The 19,515-nt window shown below is 41.3% G+C and overlaps 1 protein-coding gene across 1 annotated transcript in view; it reads right to left on the bottom strand.

Annotated features, from left to right (window-relative positions):
* Positions 1-377: 377 nt before the first annotated feature.
* zgc:110269 (probable flap endonuclease 1 homolog) overlaps positions 378-19,515 on the bottom strand; it is a 40,742-nt gene continuing 21,604 nt past the window's right edge. Inside the window, exons 6-11 of the mRNA XM_028817463.2 lie at positions 17,107-17,243; positions 15,001-15,061; positions 12,715-12,846; positions 12,373-12,524; positions 12,149-12,287; positions 378-3,695 (exon numbers count right to left, since the gene is read on the bottom strand). Of these exons, the coding sequence (XP_028673296.2) occupies positions 3,654-3,695; positions 12,149-12,287; positions 12,373-12,524; positions 12,715-12,846; positions 15,001-15,061; positions 17,107-17,243 (663 nt within the window). The 3' untranslated portion in view covers positions 378-3,653. The remainder of the gene's footprint in view (positions 3,696-12,148; positions 12,288-12,372; positions 12,525-12,714; positions 12,847-15,000; positions 15,062-17,106; positions 17,244-19,515) is intronic.

Raw genomic sequence — 19,515 nt, 5'->3', positions numbered from 1 at the left:
TCACTGCATTACATGCACTACACCTCTGGAGCCTTCACGTACAGAGCCAACCCCAAAATTAAACACCAACTCAATGCGTCTGAGTGTGAGTCGCGGACAGGTTGGACTGGACTGAGTTGCTGGGTATGGCAGACAACATGATGGCCTTCCAGACTTGCCAAATTATGTCAATGAGGTCTACAACTGAACATCAATGGAAAAGTTGCGTGATGACATGGCCTTGGACCTCGTATGAGTGAAGGCCTTTTGCTGACCGACCAGAAGTAAATCTGCGCCTCGGCTCTTGTGAGTTTAGAGTTTCATTTCTCCATAGTGGGGTCCTCACTTCCAGCAGGCCCCAGTGATCACTTCTGAATTAGCGTGGCTGTTTCCACCTGTTTGGGAGTCCTGCATTGTTGTTGTTTTTTGTGTGTCCGACTTACTCACGGTAAACGTGCTCACCCCTCTGCTCAGTAAGGCCTCTCATTTATTTTCACCACCATCTGTAGAACTGGTGCAGATCTCCAGGTTTATTGGCAGCTGGTCATTCAAGAGGACATTTTAGGATTACTACATGAGCAGAGAGGGAGCTCGATTTTAAAAGGCCAAAGTCACATCTACAATAACCAAGATGAGCAAAAGGGATGGTCCAGCGAGGCAGTGCCAGCCATTTCTTTCAAAATATTCATAAGATGCATGTTTTGGGTGAAAAGAAGAGTACGAGACTCAAGTACAGAATGTCAGCTTTTATATATTAATATTTATTGCATTTGTTGTGTTTCCACCCAAAAAATGAAAAAAGTTGAGACAGATGGCTGACAGACTATTCTAACTGCTCCATTGTCATCACTGAGGTTTGTATTTGGGAATGGGGGTCTGCTATTGACAAAGGTACAAAACGATGAAGTCTCCACACCTGACTATGATAGAAAAGTGGACCACTTTCAAATAGAGATGGATCAAAGCTATCAGAGAACAACTGAACCTGCCAAACTCAACACCATGAAATATTTAGAAAAGGAAGGAAAGAAGAGTCAGGGGAAGGAGTGTGAGATGAGCAAGGAAGACCACAGCAGCTGCTGCCCGGACTGTTAGAGATGTGAAGAGAAACCTAAAAACGATTCCCAAAGATGATGTCCTTATTCACCAGTCGCAGTAGAATTAAAGAGAAAAAAAGCAGAAACTACGCAACCGAATGCACCAAGAACAGGAAGACCAAACTGGAATTAAAAAAAAAAAAAGATTACAAAGGTGAGCCAGAAAAGTTCTGGAGAAAAGTGTTACGTACAGACAGACTTACCAGAATGACGTGAAGAGAAAGTTGAGGACTACAGATGATAGGAGGAGGAGGCAGCAGCAAGATGAATTGTGGAGTGGAAAGATCATCCTGTCCTGTCACATCCAAACCAAAGCCTCCAAGCTCATTGGACGGAAGTTCAGAATACAATGACCTGAGATACTCTGCCCACCTGTCGAGGGAGTTCCTCACAAAGATCATGTCATGGACTGGGCAAATCAGACTCCTGCTTTAAACCCCATCAAGAATGATTTTCACCTGCGGATGAGGAAACTAAAGACCCCAAAACCAGCACCATAAATGCCCAGCAGAGCAGACCAGTAGAGGATCAAAAGCTGACCCTTTGCTTTAGTTGGCTTCAGATTAATTTTTCCCAATAACTATGCTTAGCAGGAACTGAGGGCTAAACACAACAAATGTCAACCCCCTTAAAATATACTGTCCCAACAGTAAAAGGTGATATGCAGCATGTTAGTCTTGTATTTATCCTTTCACCTAAAATACAAATTTTATGAATATATTGTTAAGTGCCAAAATGGATGGACTGGTATCCTGGCCTCAAGAGGATATGGACAGGAGTTCTGGCTGGGAAGGATGGTCTTGGGGAGCTCTAATCCCCCATTACACTAGGTGTCAGCTTTCCTTGTGCACACCTCCCACAGGGCACCTTGGGAAATGTAGTCTTGGTGAGCAGCCCTGTGTGGGTCCCACCAGAGGGGTCTGTAAGAAAGGCGCACACTGGGGAAAAGGTTCTGCCTGACCCGGACGTGCTGGCTGGCTGTAGTCATTGGACATCTGAAGTACTCCTGGGTCTCTCGTAAAAGAAGCCGCCCGGCCTCATCCAGGTGAGCGGAGTCGAGACACGAGAGACAAAGCTGATGTGGAGGAGAGACGGAGGATTCATCGTGGAGAAAAGTCTGAACTGTGTACGGTCAAATAAACGTCACTTTCTTGAAGCTCTTGACTAGGAGTCTGCACTTGTGTTTGGAGTCTGGTGCTGTGTGCGCCCCCTAGTGTTCACAAAATATAACAAATTAGCCATGTGCTTCACACTGTACCTGCCTAATTCTTTAAGCACTTAAATGCAGACACAGACAGACATGATGGGCACCATGTCATCAGTACATTTACCCTCCAGAATGGCGTCTTCCCTCGCCTTGCACTCTACCAATACGAGGAAGCATTTCAAGTGTTTGTGCCGAGGAAACACCGCGGTGTACGAAGTGACTGAGCATTGCTGGTGATAAACAAACAAACAAAATCTTAAACCTCCAACATGAGGTGCTGCCACCGTCTACAATCAGCCAAATGGGGGCTTGAACAAAGCATTGAGGAGCCAAGACGGGTAAGAATATTTATTTTGTGCTCTTGTACAAAGTTCAAATAAAAGCGGGATACTCAGTTTGGTGCACCATTTCTACACGGGCGAGTTACACCCCGTCCCGCTGTGAACTTCTCAAATTCTAAAGGCCACTCTGACTTTACACATTCAAGGAGAAGGAAAACCGCAACCGTGCTTAATCTGCCAGTCGATCTGTCCATCCATAAAGCTTGCACTGTTATGTTAGGCTTACAAATCTGACCTGGACTTGCAATTCTCAATACCGCACTGGCACATCACTCTCTTATGATTGGTAAGAAAACTTCTAATAAGTAAAATTAGGCTTCATTTTTTGAATATTTGCAGGTTCCTGGTAAATAGTAGCAGTCTACCTCCCACCAACAGGTGAGGCGCCGAGTTATGACATCGAAATTAACAAAACACACGAGATTAAGGCGACTCTTCTCCTGTCACCCTGGCACTGAGCAGGTGATGATTTTACTTGCTTTCTCAAAAGAGAAAATCTGATAAATATTACAAATGCTTTCAAATGTTAAACAGCAATGAATTAAGAAAACTGCCACCGATCTACCTGGGACGCATTCATCTTCAGGTCTGCCACATTCAGCATCGTAAAGTGATTTTGCAGGGCCAGGGCCATTTTTAAAACTTAAATATGCCACCATGAACATGTCTCACAGATCACTCGCTCATCATCTTATGTTTAAATCTGTGCTGTATGGACACACAAAGACGGCCCCATCATGATTCAAACGGGAGTATCGATCACCGGCCAGGCCTCGCCTCGAGCCTGGCACACATTTGCTTTTTTAACCCCCTTCAGGCTCTTGCTTAACATTATTCATTATCTCTGCATTATGTAAACTTAAGATCATTTTGGAATGTACAGTGATTGGAATTGAAAACACTGGCGTCCACCTTCAGTCTGCACCTCCAGGTGGCCCAGGGAAGTCCAAGAAATCTCAGCAGAGGTTGTCCGCCAAGGAGGAGTCCACTTGGCAGAGGTCCCCTCTTAAAAGCGAAGATCGAACTCCTCTAACCGGGTTTCTTGGGACTGAACTCGCCGTCAGCTGCTGCCTTTAATTAAAAAAAAAAAATACAAAGAGAAGATCGATTCAGAGTCGATGCCTGCCAACTGCTGTAAAATCTCAAACAGCTATAAAGCCTGAATAAAATTTAAAGCACATGCTATGAATTTGTTCATTTCTTTTGACCTTTAGTAACATGAAATTGTGTAAATTCAGCCAATGTGCAGTAAAACTACAGAAGCTGCCTTTTAGCCATGTCGAGTTCAAATTCTGCTGTACTAATGTAAGATCAGAATGTTCCAGTAGACGAAATACTGGAAATCTCCACTTCGTGAATGAAGGCCGTTAGTCATCCTGACCTGCAAAAGGCCACTGCAGGGAGCGTGGCAGACGCCACTTGAAGCCAGAAGCTTCTATGCCGAGGATGTCAAGTGCTGTAATTGAAAAGCAGCCACGTTTCCTAAAGACCAGGACTGGGAACTTACAGTGGGGTACAGAAGAGAATCGCCCTCGTCAACATGTCAGTTTGTTGCTTTACAGCCGGAAATGAAGGCACACAAAAACCATTTGTCCAGCTCTATTTACTTAATACAACCGACTGAACGATTATATATTACTATTGAATGGTTATATATTACTAGACATTAATAATAATAATAATTCATTACATTTATATAGCGCTTTTCTAAGTACTCAAAGCACTATCCACACAGGGAGGAACCGGGAAGTGAACCCACAATCTTCCACAGTCTCCTTACTGCAAAACAGCAGCACTACCACTGCGCCACCTGTGAGGAAGCCTGTTACAATAACGGGCGCTAGAACAGTAGTGCATAAACATTAGTAGGCACAGTCTATATTAAATGGCAAGGGACCTTGACCTCATTCTGTGACCGTTCTTCCAGGAGATGTTGCTTATATAGGATTTGATTGTCTGTGTCTTTTGTCCTACTTGACGTGTCCTCGTTTTTGGGTGGCATCTTGTTAGTAGTCACAGTAATATAGGCTTGTACGTCCGTAATACGGGCTTGTATGTGGCTGTAATATGCGTCACTGTATTGTGTGCCTTTAATTTTCTCTCGCAGTAATGCTGGTTTGTATTTCCGTAAAATGCCTGTAATTTTCTCTGACAGTAATAGTGGCTTTGATGTCCATAATGCGTTTAATTTTCTGTCACAACAGTGGACAATCAGCAGAGTCTCCCCAGCAACTGATGTAATGTGTGGCGTGCAGCTGATAATCGTGCCTGTGACGTTTCTCAAGCAAGTATTTTAATCTGTGCAGCCGTGCAGCTGATTATTGTACGTGTGGCGTCTCCCCAGCAACGGGTTTTATGTGCGTGAAAATAAATCTACTTTTAAAAGTCATCCTATTGTAATATCATGAAAATTCTTATATTTAGGAAAACCCCTTCAATGACTGACACTTTACCGGGCCAAGCTTCTTAATCGCAAATCTGACATCCTCAGAGTGAACACCCGCACAACAACAAACACTAATCCCACCTCTTTGGGGAAGCTGGTCTCCGCGTCTCAGATTTGTACGGTGCTGTGCTCTGAGAAGTGAGGAAAAAGTGGTTCCCAGCTGTAAGTAGAAGTGTGTTGTGTGCTGCACTTGTGTGTCTGCCCGTTTGTGTCGGGTTAGGGTGGCCGTATGCCCCCCAGTGGTCCACAGTGTCTTCATTTCAAGCTGCAAAGCAACAAAATGCACATATGCACCACGGTAGGAAAACACACTAAAGCAGGGAGGAGAAGCAAGGAGTGACTGGAAAGGCAGGTGATCATCTCAGCCTTGTGTTGTATTGCGGCACAGAGGAGGGCATGTGGCTGCTGTATTGTGGCCTCAGTACACCTCCACTGTCCTCCTCTGAGCAGACTCCATGTTGTTTAAAAGCTCTGGCACTGCCTAGGGGGCTGCCTCTAATCTGGAAGCATTTACATGTGAGAGTTGTGCGGATGCAGTGCTTAAAATAGGCCAGTACTCCATGCTGGCACTGACCTGCTGGAGCTTTTCCGTGTGTAGCAGCAGCATTTGAAGTCCATATGCTGTACTGGCACTTCTCACACCCCCTGTTGGTACTACAGTGCCATACGTGTTAACTGGCTGATATCTACTCCAGGCCTCCACTCCAACCTACAACCTGTTTGTCGAACCCGAAACACCAGGAGGTTCTGCTGCTGCTTCACTGGGCGTACGTCAAAGGCCATCAAGTGGGAGCAGCAGCCAGTCCTGAAAGAGACCCCTGTGTGTGACTCCCAGTAAAATACCTCCTGAGGTGAATAACGAGATGCATTGGCGTTTTTTCTGCCTGTTTTTCTAAGTACATGATCCATTAAAACAGAATTTGAATAAGGTGTGTTTTACTAAATTTTAAAAAGGTTGACAAATCAATAATCAAAACATTTATTGACTGAATCATGTGTGTAAATTATTTTTGGTTTTATATTTGAATTCAAATTTAAAAAAATGTACTAATGACTCTTTGTGATTAATGACCTGAAATGAATAATGAACAACTCTCCAAGTTTAATTTAGAACATCAACTCCCTGACAAAGCAGAGATGAGGACTTTATGGCACAAACAACCTCACCTTATTAGAAAGACGTTGGCGTTCTTTAGTGATCCACAAGACAGCACAAGACTAAAGGAGGACTGCCTGTGGACCTCGGCACGTATCCTCTTAGCACAATACCTGTGCTCACCTGCTCATGGCCCCTAACGTCGAAGACAAAGAGACTGTGCCCTTTAAACTTTAAGGCAGTGTCAGCCTTGAACATCCTTTACTTCAGCACTGCCTATTCTTTATGACGTAACGTCAAATAATCAGTCATTTAAAAGTAAAAGAGTGATTGGCTGCTGCCTAAACCAACTTCAGAATGATTATATTAGCACCACCAACTGACTCCATGTTAGACCTTCGTTTATTCCACCAAATGATGCACTCCAGCCTAGACACTGGAATTCTGGGGGTCGGTGAGGTTTGGTCAGCCTGCTAGAGACCGTCACGAGTCCTAGTGGAATGTTGTTTTTCTGTCCTCTTGTAGCACATCATCTTAATACATTTCATTGATTTATATAATCAATATAATACTTTCCCTCCTTATGAAATGTTTTGCTCTCCGGGAGGAAACACTCCTAGCTTTCTTCTCTGCTATGCTATAAAAATGTGTTTCCCTTTTCCAGATTTCCTCTCTTACTGCAAAACTTTTGACATAGACTTTGGCTTAAAACCTGCAAACATCCTAATACTACATAAAAAGAACGTGAGTGAACAAATAACACATCTGACATCAGCAACACAATTTAGCACTCACATAACTGGGCCGGACACACCATTTATTTATTTATTATTTTAAGAACTGTGCAGATAAACTAATAGAAAATGTAAGTATTAGCCAAGAAACAAGCTTCAGGAGTGAAGGGTCTCCAATCTTGTTATTTAAAAACCTTTGTGTTTGTATGCAAATGTAAATTTGTTTGTGAGTCCTCTTAGAGAAAATGCTGGTTTTTTTAACTTGGATGGCAAGAGTGTGTACACAAGAGAACGGTTTGTGGTACTGGGAAAGCAGCAGACAAACAATGTGTGTGACATTAGGAAGTTCTGAACGGCGCATTCAGAAACTTGACTCTGCTACTTCACTAACCAATCACTGGGCAAGCCAAGAAACAATAAGCCAATCAGAAAGCAGACTTAACCTTGCTGGCCGTCCTCTAAATTCTGCGGACCATAAACTGCTAAATAAACTAAGATCTATATGGTTACTAACCCTAATGTTTTACTGCCTGGGAAATCCTTCCCCACCAAGTCTTTTACAGATTTAGGAAATCATAGTGACAGTAGATTCACAGGACTTCTGCACAGGAATTACAAGACCTTTTTTGCTGGTTTTATGTCATTATTGCCTCTAGATACAGAAGTAGGTGATGATTTTGAATTTCAAGCCTCAAGTTTAGAAAGTGATCAATTTCAGAAAACAAAACTAAAGCAGTTGGCAACACCTCTAAATCCAGCATGGTTAAGAAAATGAATTTCAATAGAGAGCAGGCATGACTTTAAGGAGGTTCCGATCAATCGGCCACTGATCTAAATCAGGCGATTTTCACTAAAAAGACTTGATTGGAGATCAGTACATTTTTCTAAGCATTACGGTAATTTAGTTGTAGTGCTCCTTTACACAAGGTAATATGGCAGGTGAGACAGCATGCAGTGGTAGGGTAGGGCTACTCTTTTTTTTGTTCCAGCAAATTTCCTGCAGTGTAAACAAAGAGCAGCGAGTGGAAGGCTGTTTTATCAGAGAACGAGAGACAATTGGAATATTAGCCTTGACACTAAAGAAAGTGGAGTAATAAACTGAGAAAAAGGAATCGGAGACGGTCTGAATTTATAAAGTAGCTTTTCATGCTTTAAATTAAAATGGACACCATTTGAATTTATACAGTAAGCTTTTTTTTTTTTATTGGAAAAAGATGAAGACGAATTTGACACTGCTGCTTAGTACACAATAGGCTTTCTTTTTTTTTTTTTGGATTTGTACTGTGTTTATTATTTGTTTGTGTGTCATACAGCATAAGTTTTGGTAAGAAACAAGTACTGTATTATTAAACTGGTAATCCATATTTAGAACTACACCTCAAGAATGATGGCAGATACACCTGTATAAATGTAATAAATGAATATTTTAAACAGCAAACAGATTTAGTGCATTTATTAAAACGTGCATGTGCATGTATATTTACATTTAAGCAGTGTTTCACTGTCAATAGCAAATAATTGATTGTGTGAGAAATATATAATATATCGGGGGTGGGCGGTCGGTCCTGGAGGGCCGCAGTGGCTGCTGTTTTGTTTTCCCCAACCCAGTTTCTTAATAAGAAGACAATTATAATTTTGATGCTTCATTTTAGTGGTCTCACTAGTTAAAGTTCCCCACCCTTAATTGCTTGTTTCTCTCTTAAACAACTGCATTCACTATTTTAATGGCTCCTTATTAGCAATAAGATGCAAATGACAAAGGAGCCAGCAGTTCTCCATCTAACTTGTTACCATTTACACCCATGTGGATTCATCAGGCACTATTTGGGTTATTAAAACCTTTGAGTTTTCTCTTATCTGTTTTAGACTTCAAATCATGTGGATGATATCCTTGGAAAAGAACATATCTAAGATATAAAGAACCTAACATTACAGACCAACAAGCCATAAAATTAAAAAAAAATTAAATAAGGTCCAAGACTGGCAAGGATTGGTTTCTAATTAATCAGCTGGTTTGGGACAAAAACCTGCAGCCGCTGCAGCCCTCCAGGCCTGACATTGTCTTCCCTGATATATATATATATATATATATATATATATATATTATATATACAGTGCATCTGGAAAGTATTCCCAGCGCATCACTTTTTCCACCTTTTGTTATGTTACAGCCTTATTCCAAAATGGATTAAATTCATTTTTTTCTCTCAGAATTCTACACACAACACCCCATAATGACAACATGAAAAAAGTTTACTTGAGGTTTTTGCTAATTTATTAAAAATAAAAAAAAATGAGAAATCACATGTACATAAGTATTCACAGCCTTTGCTCAATACTTTGTCGATGCACCTTTGGCAGCAATTACAGCCTCAAGTCTTTTTGAATATGATGCCACAAGCTTGGCACACCTATCCTTGGCCAGTTTCGCCCATACTTCTCAAGCTCCATCAGGTTGGATGGGAAGCGTCGGTGCACAGCCATTTTAAGATCTCTCCAGAGATGTTCAATCAGATTCAAGTCTGGGCTCTGGCTGGGCCACTCAAGGACATTCACAGAGTTGTCCTGAAGCCACTCCTTTGATATCTTGGCTGTGTGCTTAGGGTCGTTGTCTTGCTGAAAGATGAACCGTCGCCCCAGTCTGAGATCAAGAGCACTCTGGAGCAGGTTTTCATCCAGGATGTCTCTGTACATTGCTGCAGTCATCTTTGCCTTTATCCTGACTAGTCTACCAGTTCCTGCCGCTGAAAAACATCCCCACAGCATGATGCTGCCACCACCATGCTTCACTGTAGGGATGGTGCCAGGTTTCCTCCAAATGTGACGCCTGGAATTCACACCAAAGAGTTCAATCTTTGTCTCATCAGACCAGAGAATTTTCTTTCGCATGGTCTGAGAGTCCTTCAGGTGCCTTTTGGCAAACCCCAGGCGGGCTGCCATGTGCCTTTTACTAAGGAGTGGCTTCCGTCTGGCCACTCTAACATACAGGCCTGATTGGTGGATTGCTGCAGAGACGGTTGTCCTTCTGGAAGGTTCTCCTCTCTCCACAGAGGACCTCTGGAGCTCTGACAGAGTGATCATCGGGTTCTTGGTCACCTCCCTGACTAAGGCCCTTCTCCCCTGATTGCTCAGTTTAGATGGCCGGCCAGCTCTAGGAAGAGTCCTGGTGGTTTCGAACTTCTTCCACTTACGGATGATGAAGGCCACTGTGCTCATTGGGACCTTCAAAGCAGCAGAAATTTTTCTGTAACCTTCCCCAGATTTGTGCCTTGAGACAATCCTGTCTCGGAGGTCTACAGACAATTCCTTTGACTTCATGCTTGGTGTGTGCTCTGACATGAACTGTCAACTGTGGGACCTTATATAGACAGGTGTGTGCCTTTCCAAATCATGTCCAGTCAACTGAATTTACCACAGGTGGACTCCAATTAAGCTGCAGAAACATCTCAAGGATGATCAGGGGAAACAGGATGCACCTGAGCTCAATTTTGAGCTTCATGGCAAAGGCTGTGAATACTTATGTACATGTGCTTTCTCAATTTTTTAATTTTTAATAAATTTGCAAAAATCTCAAGTAAACTTTTTTCACGTTGTTATTATGGGGTGTTGTGTGTAGAATTCTGAGGGGGAAAAAATGAATTTAATCCATTTTGGAATAAGGCTGTAACATAACAAAATGTGGAAAAAGTGATGCGCTGTGAATACTTTCCGGATGCACTGATATATATATATTTTTTTTTTTTTTTTAATTTGAGAAATGGTGAAAACTACTTTATTTGATTAAACCTTTTTTTCAGAGAAGTACATTATTAAATATTTTAAACAACATGACAGCTTGTAATTATGAGAAGCATTTAATTTTCCTTTATGCCATATGCATTGTGGGTAAATATTTTTGTATATACAGTGATACTTTGAGATACGAGTTTAATTCGTTCCATGACTGAGCTCGTAAGTCAAAATGCTTGTATCTCAAATTAATTTTCCCTATTGAAATTAATTGAAATGAGATTAATTCGTGCCAGCCCCCAAAAACACCACCCCAATTTTTTGTTGAATGTTTTCAACATAAGAAAAATGTATTTATAATGAACAAATATTGTATACAAACAAAATAAAACCTAATACATAAAAGAGAATCTAAAGAAATAAACAGACTTTGGCAAAGCCGATTAGCGTATTGTAATGTTTTTTCTTTCACTTCACTTTTCCTTAACTTAATTTTCTTCTTCACTTGTTTTTTTCTTTTTTGCCACGCTTTCATCACTTTCATTCACAGGGCGTTTCAATAGAAACCTGTCCAAGGAGCTTTGTTTAGTCCTCCCCTTTAGAATGTTTCTGAAATGAGTTAGGCAAGTGACATTAAATAGCGCGGCTGCACGTTCAGTTTCTTTTCAATAAAGTCAGGCGTTAGGCAAGTGTCATTAAATATCGCCACTGTATTATCAGTTGTAATTTTTTCAGGGTGTTTCTTGTCTTTAAAGTTCGAAACTTTTTCCCACATTGCAAACACTTCCTTTATTTCACTTTAAGAGATAACCTCCTCTGTGATCCCGATCTCCTGCAGAACCTCCGTATGTTGCTGCGTATGTAGTTTCGTCAACTCCTCTGTCGTCAGTTCCTCGGAATGTGCGGGGACAAGCTCTTTGATGGCTTGTATTTCGAATTTTGGCTCGTAACTCAAGACAAAAAAATCGACCTAATGACGGCTCGTATCTCAAAAAACTCGTACACTGGGGCACTCGTATCTCAAGGTATCACTGTATTTTATTAAAGTATGCATTGTAAGTAAATTTTATCTATTGTAGTATTTTTATGGTCACTGAACAATAAGCCCTACAGAATTTAACTTTGTTAATAAACAGCACAGTTAACACTTTAATATAGGACATAACACTTCTACGCGTCTGGTTATAAAAGTTTAAAAGAAAAATATTTGATCAAGTAACATGAAATTGGTGATCTGCATTGGCCTTAAAAATGATTGGAGTATCCCTACTTTTTTGTTATCTGATCTTCTGTAAACAGTTCATAACAGATGAATTATTTGATATTGTCGTCATACTCAATCAATGACCGTTAAAAAGGTAAAACTACATACACACACTGCAACATGAAATAAAAGCAACAAACAAAAATGTGAACTGGCCACGCTTGGTATGAGGGTCAAGTGTGAGCCGTGGCTCTGCCTTCCTCCCTTCAAAATGACTTGGTTTCTCCTCAGATGTGTGCACTTGTGGTGCCTTACCTGTCTCTTCCGTGTCACTCTGAAATATCTGGTAATGGCCGACTGCTGGTACTTTCCCTCATCAGATGATTCTCCTTTGCAAAGCTTTTCTTCTTTCATCTTCCGAAATGCTTCCATCCTCTTGCGGATCCTCTCTTCTCTGCCAAAAAAGTCTTAAGTTTACAAATGATACATAAAGATGCATTTAGAAAAGACTGCACACAAGCACATCCATTTGTATTTACTTGACATAATTCTCATGGGCCAGGAACTTCACCAGCCCTTCTTCATCTGGCTCTTTCCAGTTCAAAGTCTGCTGCTTTGCTGTTGCCACATCAGGATTCAGAAAGATTCTTCGAGCTTCATGGTACTTCCAGCTGACAGGTACAGGATGCACCTTAATAATAAAAAATAAAAAAATAAAAATCATACTTCCCTATAGAAGAAGCTCATATTTCTTTTGTAGTGTCCTCAACTTAATTAAGAAAATGGTTCATTTGTTTATTTTACACACATATTTGAACCATTTGCTATTTGGGAATATTTAAAAGGAGGAAAGAAATGAGCCGGACTTGACACCAACACACCTCTCTGTTGATATTCAGGAGAACATCCTCGATGGACTTGTGTTGCTGGATGAGAGTCAATGCTTTCTTCGGTCCAAGACCGCGAATCTTCTCACAGTAGTCACAGCCAAGAAGAATGCACAGATCTACAAACTACACAGACAGGCCATATTTGTAAAATGGATTCAAGTACGTTTTAAACCAGCAGTATCTGCTGGATATGAACCTGTTGAACAGAACCGTTCATGGCTATTCTCGTAGAATTAGCACAGGCGGACAACCAAAGGGTAGAACAAAAACAGGAGCATTCAGCAAACCCACCAATAGCACATATGTTACTAAGGGCAAGGCATGTAAAATAAAGTACTAGATCACTGCTTCATCTGGCAGTTGGAAAGCTGCTGTCCCAACCATGAGACGTGAAAGTGTGACACAGCTGTGGTGATTTATTTATTGTGCTGGACTGATGAAAAGCAACTGAGACACAACTACAACTGCATGGGAGGAGACCACTTGGCTTTTTCACTACACTGGATCAACAAAGTATATACTGTGTATTTCTTTTAATTATTTCATCTATTATATAACAACAATTTAAAAAAAATACATGAGAGTCCATTAATGTTTAAATTAATAATGCATTCATGATATAAAAAAATTCTGGGATTAATTGAGGTTAGTTTTGAAACAGGCAAATGAATAACCTGAGGTTTCCTTCTTCAACTTTCTGTCGACAGAGCAATGCACTGACTTCTGAAAAATGCAATCGCTCACCTACACATTCTCAGAGAGTGAAGTAACAGAGAAACCTTGGACTCTTACATGGAGCTACTTAAAACAATGGTTGGAGTACAAACGTGCACACAGCACTCTTCCATTGTTTCAGGAGATCTCACTGACCCACTATATGTGAATGTGTCATATATCCAGCTCCGGGCTGGTCACCTCCCACAATGATGCCTGTATGGAGAGCCTTTACTTGACTGTTTGCTCCAATGCAGCCCGTCACTGTATAGAGCTGCTGTACCCTAATGATCCTGAAAAGGTAACAAAAATCCCCAAATGGAAATATCAGCTGAGCCATAACTAAAGGCGAAATCCTCCAAAGTCAAGTCAGTGCATTCTGCTCCTTTTCTTAGATGATACTTGATGTCTGCTCTTGAAATATAACATGTTCACGTGATACAGAAGAAAAAAAAAAGATAAACATCAACAATTCTATATACATCGGACTTCCAATACAACTCGGAGTCCTGCCACGTGCAAAAGTTTGCTGATGACACTTCTATCATGGGCTTCATCAGGAGTGGGCAGGAGGAGGAGTATAGAAACCTCATCAAGGACTTTGTTAAATGGTGCGACTTAAACCACCTACAACTGAACACCAGCAAAACCAAGGAACTGGTGGTGGATTTTAGGAGACCCAGACCCCTCCTGGACTCCGTGATCATCAAAGGTGACTGTGTGCAGAGGGTGCAGACCTATAAATACCTGGGAGTGCAGCTGGATGATAAATTGGACTGGACTGCCAATACTGATTCTCTGTGCAAGAAAGGACAGAGCCGGCTATACTTCCTTAGAAGACTGGCATCCTTCAACATCTGTAGTAAGATGCTGCAGATGTTCTATCAGATGGTTGTGGCGAGTGCCCTCTTCTACGCAGTGGTGTGCTGGGGAGGCAGCATTAAGAAGAAGGATGCCTCACGCCTGGACAAACTGGTGAGGAAGGCAGGCTCTATTGTTGGCATGGAGCTGGACAGTTTAACATCTGTGACAGAGCGACGGGCGCTCAGCAGGCTCCTGTCAATCATGGAGAATCCACTGCATCCACTGAACAGTATCATCTCCAGACAGAGGAGCAGCTTCAGCAACAGACTGCTGTCACTGTCCTGCTCCACTGACAGACTGAGAAGATCGTTCCTCCCCCAAACTATGCGACTCTTCAATTCCACCCGGGGGGGGGGGGGGGGGGGTAAACGTTGAACATTATTCAAGTTATTGTCTGTTTTTTACCTGCATTTTTATTACTCTTTAATTTAATATTTTTTTGCTGCTGGAGTATGTGAATTTCCCCTTGGGATTAATAAAGTATCTATCTATCTATCTATCTATCCATCAATTCTTTATTTGAATGCTGCATATATTATAGCAGAATTTCCAAAAATTCTCTTGACCAAAAAAAAACTTTAATTGACCTGGATGAACTGTGTGGGTTTTACTTTTCATATCTGCACAAAAATGGTCAGACGTCGCTTCATTCAAATTGAGTAAGTCGGACCAGGTCTCACACCGTATGTGCTTTCTTACCTGCTCTTGGGTAAGATTAAGAACCTCCAGCAGCTTTGGTAAGCAGTACTCTATGACATCACTGTAAAATGAAGGAGAACATACATTAGGATATACTGTAAAAGCCAGTGATGAAGTGGTCCATACAGGACCTCTGAAACGTAAAGTTCACTTTAGTGATAACTGCTAGAAATCCCTCAACATAAGATTTTACAATATAATGCTGTACTGTAAATCTCTTAAGTTAATGTTGATGGTAAATTTTCCTTAGTTTTTGCTTAGTTTGAACTTGAATATAATGTAGCTTTACAATAGATAATGAAATATTACGTTCCACCCCATAACTTAGTTATAATGGAATGTTCCTAATGTTAGCTGTGTGTACCAATCGAGCAGCCCGAAGACGGACAGCCAGAAAGAAACATGAACTGTTAGACAGAAACGCATTAATGGCATCGAGTTTTCTGACCTTTATACGAAGGTCCTGGTGCATGTGATAACAGGCAGAAACCTTAGATATTTAAGCCTTAAATTGAATACCCCAGACAAGTTGCTTTGCCTTTTTTTGCCTGTACTGTATTATCAACTTTTTTCCTAATTTTGTGTGAACCATTTACTTTGAATTTTTTAAATGAAGACACTTGGAAAGCAAAGTTTGTAGCAGTTGAGTGCTGCTAAGATTCACGCCATCATAGGAATAGTGATTTATTTGTTTTTTTGGTGGGGACCTCAGGAATGCACCCAGCCTTGGCCCGACTCGCACACACTCACTCAGTGACAAATCAATAATAAAGTGGTATATTAAATGAAAAAATAGAAAGTAAAATATAACTAAACACCAAACCAAAACAATCCGTCCCCAGCAGTCACACGTATGACAAAACCCGTAAACAACAACAAGCACGATAAACACTCACGACAAAGTCCAAAGCACAGAGCAAATGTAGCGGCAACAGATGATGATTGCAGAGTGGAAAATCCTGTGAACAGTTCACTGAAAGGAGTGTGACAGGAAGAGGCGATTGGGGGGCGCTCCCTTAGATGAAGACGTTTCCAATCCGAAACTCACACAAACAGGTGGGCACGAGACAGACAGTATAACTAAACAGGAACAGTAATCCACGATTACAAATGGGAAATCCAAACAGCAACAGAATAGACAGATGTCTTGCCTGTTCCTCCATTTAAAGGGTCTGTCTTCCTCCCAGCAGCCCCCACGTCCTCCAGAGTTGTCCAGTAGAGCAACATCCTGGGGGCAGCTGTAATATGCTGTCCTTTACTCCGTAGCACTCCTATAAGTTTTTTTGTGCAACGATTTTCACTACTGCTGCTGGAATGCCTTTCTGGTAGCTGCTTTTGAACTATTTAGAAACTCGACAATCACAATTACAAACACAATACACTGGTCAGGAAAAGGAAAAGTGAACAACTTCAGTAATACTTTAGTTCATCTGAAACTAAACACATTGGCTCCAATGAAGTAACTCAGCTGCACAGATACACAGACACCATGGTACCGGGGTGGCACAATGCCTCCGTCACCGTTAGCCTTTATGGATGTTCTGTTGGTGCGTTCATTTCTTTCTCTTCATCATGCAGCATGTGCTCTGGTAGGGCAAACAAGCTGTCAGTTAAATTTCATTGAGTGTGTGTGTGTGTGTGTTTGCATACGCACTTGCATGTGCCTCTGTGTGCGCGTATTTAAATAAATTAAGTTTCTGAAAAGCTACTTGTGCAAAAAATGATCAAACAAATAGCCCTGGTCCAATGACTGAACAGAGCAGACTGTTTTTGAAGGAATAGGCCTGGAGCCTGGAACAAGACAAACACAATGCAACTTGTTTAAAAAAGGCAGACCCATTTATTGCGTACGTTCACCGTACTCAGGTTTCCACACACACAGACACCAGGCCAAAATCAACTTTTCTCAAAGTTGTGAACATCACAGAATCGCAATCTGAACCTAACACAACTGTGAATTTTTGACCCCATCACCAAACTTATATTTACATAGAAGTAAAAACACTGAAATATAAAAGCTGACTACCTGATGTACTGTGACTAATAATTTAAAGCTTGAAATGTCATCGCACTACTCCATGCCAGATTCCTGCCTAAAGACCATACCTTCCTTTCTTTGCATTCAGTTGACGGATCAGGAGTGAGCTACCGAATGCCAGGGTGTCCATGTCCTCTGAGGCGACAGCATCCACCTCCCCAGTTTTCACTAAATGGGCACACATAGCCTCCCCATCGCTGGGTGCCTGTTGAGCATTGACCAAGGTTATTCCAGATTTTCATTGCAGTCAGTAAATGAGATGCCGGTCTGTGCCTTTTGAAACACTAAATAAATTCTCCTTAACCAGTTTATATATTTTCTCGCTGGGTTGAAAATGCTGTACATGAGGTACAGTTGGTAAGTTCTAGGGCTGGGGATCACTGGTTAAAGGGAAGCAAAATCAGAAGTGCTTTATACACACTGCCCTGCAAAGATGTTACCCTAAGCTGCCACCTCTCACATGTCTGCTGAAAATATTTAGTGGAAATTCATGGAATTCATCCAGAGAAACCGCATTTGCTATTTGTTTTCAGTGCCATCCAAGTGACAACCATTTCTGAGACAAGTTAAAAAAACGTTACAGGTTCAAATGTCTGGAGAGCATGATGGAGGAAGCAGTACCACTGTCCAAGGTTTTTCTGTATACAGTTAGGTCCGTAAATATTTGGCCAGAGACAGATTTTTTCTAATTTTGGTTCTGTACATTACCACAATGAATTTTAAATGAAACAACTCAGATGCAGTTGAAGTGCAGACTTTCAGCTTTAATTCAGTGGGGTGAACAAAACGATTGCATAAAAATGTGAGGCAACTAAAGCATTTTTTAACACAATCCCTTCATTTCAGGGGCTCAAAAGTTAATTGGACAATTGACTCAAAGGCTATTTCATGGGCAGGTGTGAGCAAGTCCGTCGTTATGTCATTATCAATTAAGCAGATAAAAGGCCTGGAGTTGATATGAGGTGTGGTGCTTGCATGTGGAAGATTTTGCTGTGAACAGACAACATGTGGTCAAAGGAGCTCTCCATGCAGGTGAAAGAAGCCATCCTTAAGCTGCAAAAACAGAAAAAACCCATCCGAGAAATTGCTACAATATTACAAGTGGCAGAATCTACAGTTTGGTACATCCTGAGAAAGAAAGCAAGCACTGGTGAACTCAGCAACACAAAAAAACCTGGACGTCCACGGAAGACAACAGTGGTGGATGATCACAGAATCATTTCCATGGTGAAGAGAAACCCCTTCACAACAGCCAACTAAGTGAACAACACTCTCCAGGGGGTAGGCGTATCGATATCCAAGTCTACCATAAAGAGAAGACTGCATGAAAATAAATACAAAGGATGCACTGCAAGGTGCAAGCCACTCATAAGCCTCAAGAATAGAAAGGCTAGATTGGACTTTGCTAAAGAACATCTAAAAAAGCCAGCACAGTTCTGGAAAAACATTCTTTGGACAGATGAAACCAAGATCAGCCTCTACCAGAATGACGGCAAGAAAAAAGTATGGAGAAGGCGTGGAACAGCTCATTATCCAAAGCATACCACATCATCTGTAAAACACGGTGGAGGCAGTGTGATGGCTTGGGCGTGCATGGCTGCAGGTGGCACAGGGACACTGGTGTTTATTGATGATGTGACACAGGACAGAAGCAGCCGAATGAATTCTGAGGTGTTCAGAGACATACTGTCTGCTCACATCCAGCTGAATGCAGTCAAATTGATTGGGCGGCGTTTCATGATACAGATGGACAATGACCCAAAACATACAGCCAAAGCAACCCAGGAGTTTATTAAAGCAAAGAAGTGGAAAATTCTTGAATGGCCAAGTCAGTCACCTGATCTTAACCCAATTGAGCATGCATTTCACTTGTTGAAGACTAAACTTCAGACAGAAAGGCCCACAAACAAACAGCAACTGAAAGCCGCTGCAGTAAAGGCCTGGCAGAGAATTAAAAAGGAGGAAACCCAGCATCTGGTGATGTCCATGAGTTCAAGACTTCAGGCTGTCATTGCCAGCAAAGGGTTTTCAACCAAGTATTAGAAATGAACATTTTATTTCCAGTTATTTAATTTGTCCAATTACTTTTGAGCCCCTGAAATGAAGGGATTGTGTTCAAAAAATGCTTTAGTTGCCTCACATTTTTATGCAATCGTTTTGTTCACCCCACTGAATTAAAGCTGAAACTCTGCACTTCAACTGCATCTGAGTTGTTTCATTTAAAATTCATTGTGGTAATGTACAGAAGCAAAATTAGAAAAAAGTTGTCTCTGTCCGAATATTTATGGACCTAACTGTATACTGCTGCACTGGGTGGGCAGCTTGACGTCTGTGACCAGCGAGTACTGCTGTTTACTTGCTATAAAGCTGTAGTATGGAAGTTGCTTATTTACAAAAAACATGTTGGCTCATTTCACAAAAGTTCTTTGTCACTTCAGTAATGCACCATAAACACATTTGTTTCAATATCACTGAGT

This window comes from Erpetoichthys calabaricus, chromosome 13, assembly GCF_900747795.2.
Source record: "Erpetoichthys calabaricus chromosome 13, fErpCal1.3, whole genome shotgun sequence".
Lineage (NCBI taxonomy): Eukaryota > Metazoa > Chordata > Cladistia > Polypteriformes > Polypteridae > Erpetoichthys > Erpetoichthys calabaricus.
The sequence above is the reverse complement of the archived record's forward strand: the minus strand, read 5'-3'. Positions and strand labels throughout refer to the sequence as shown.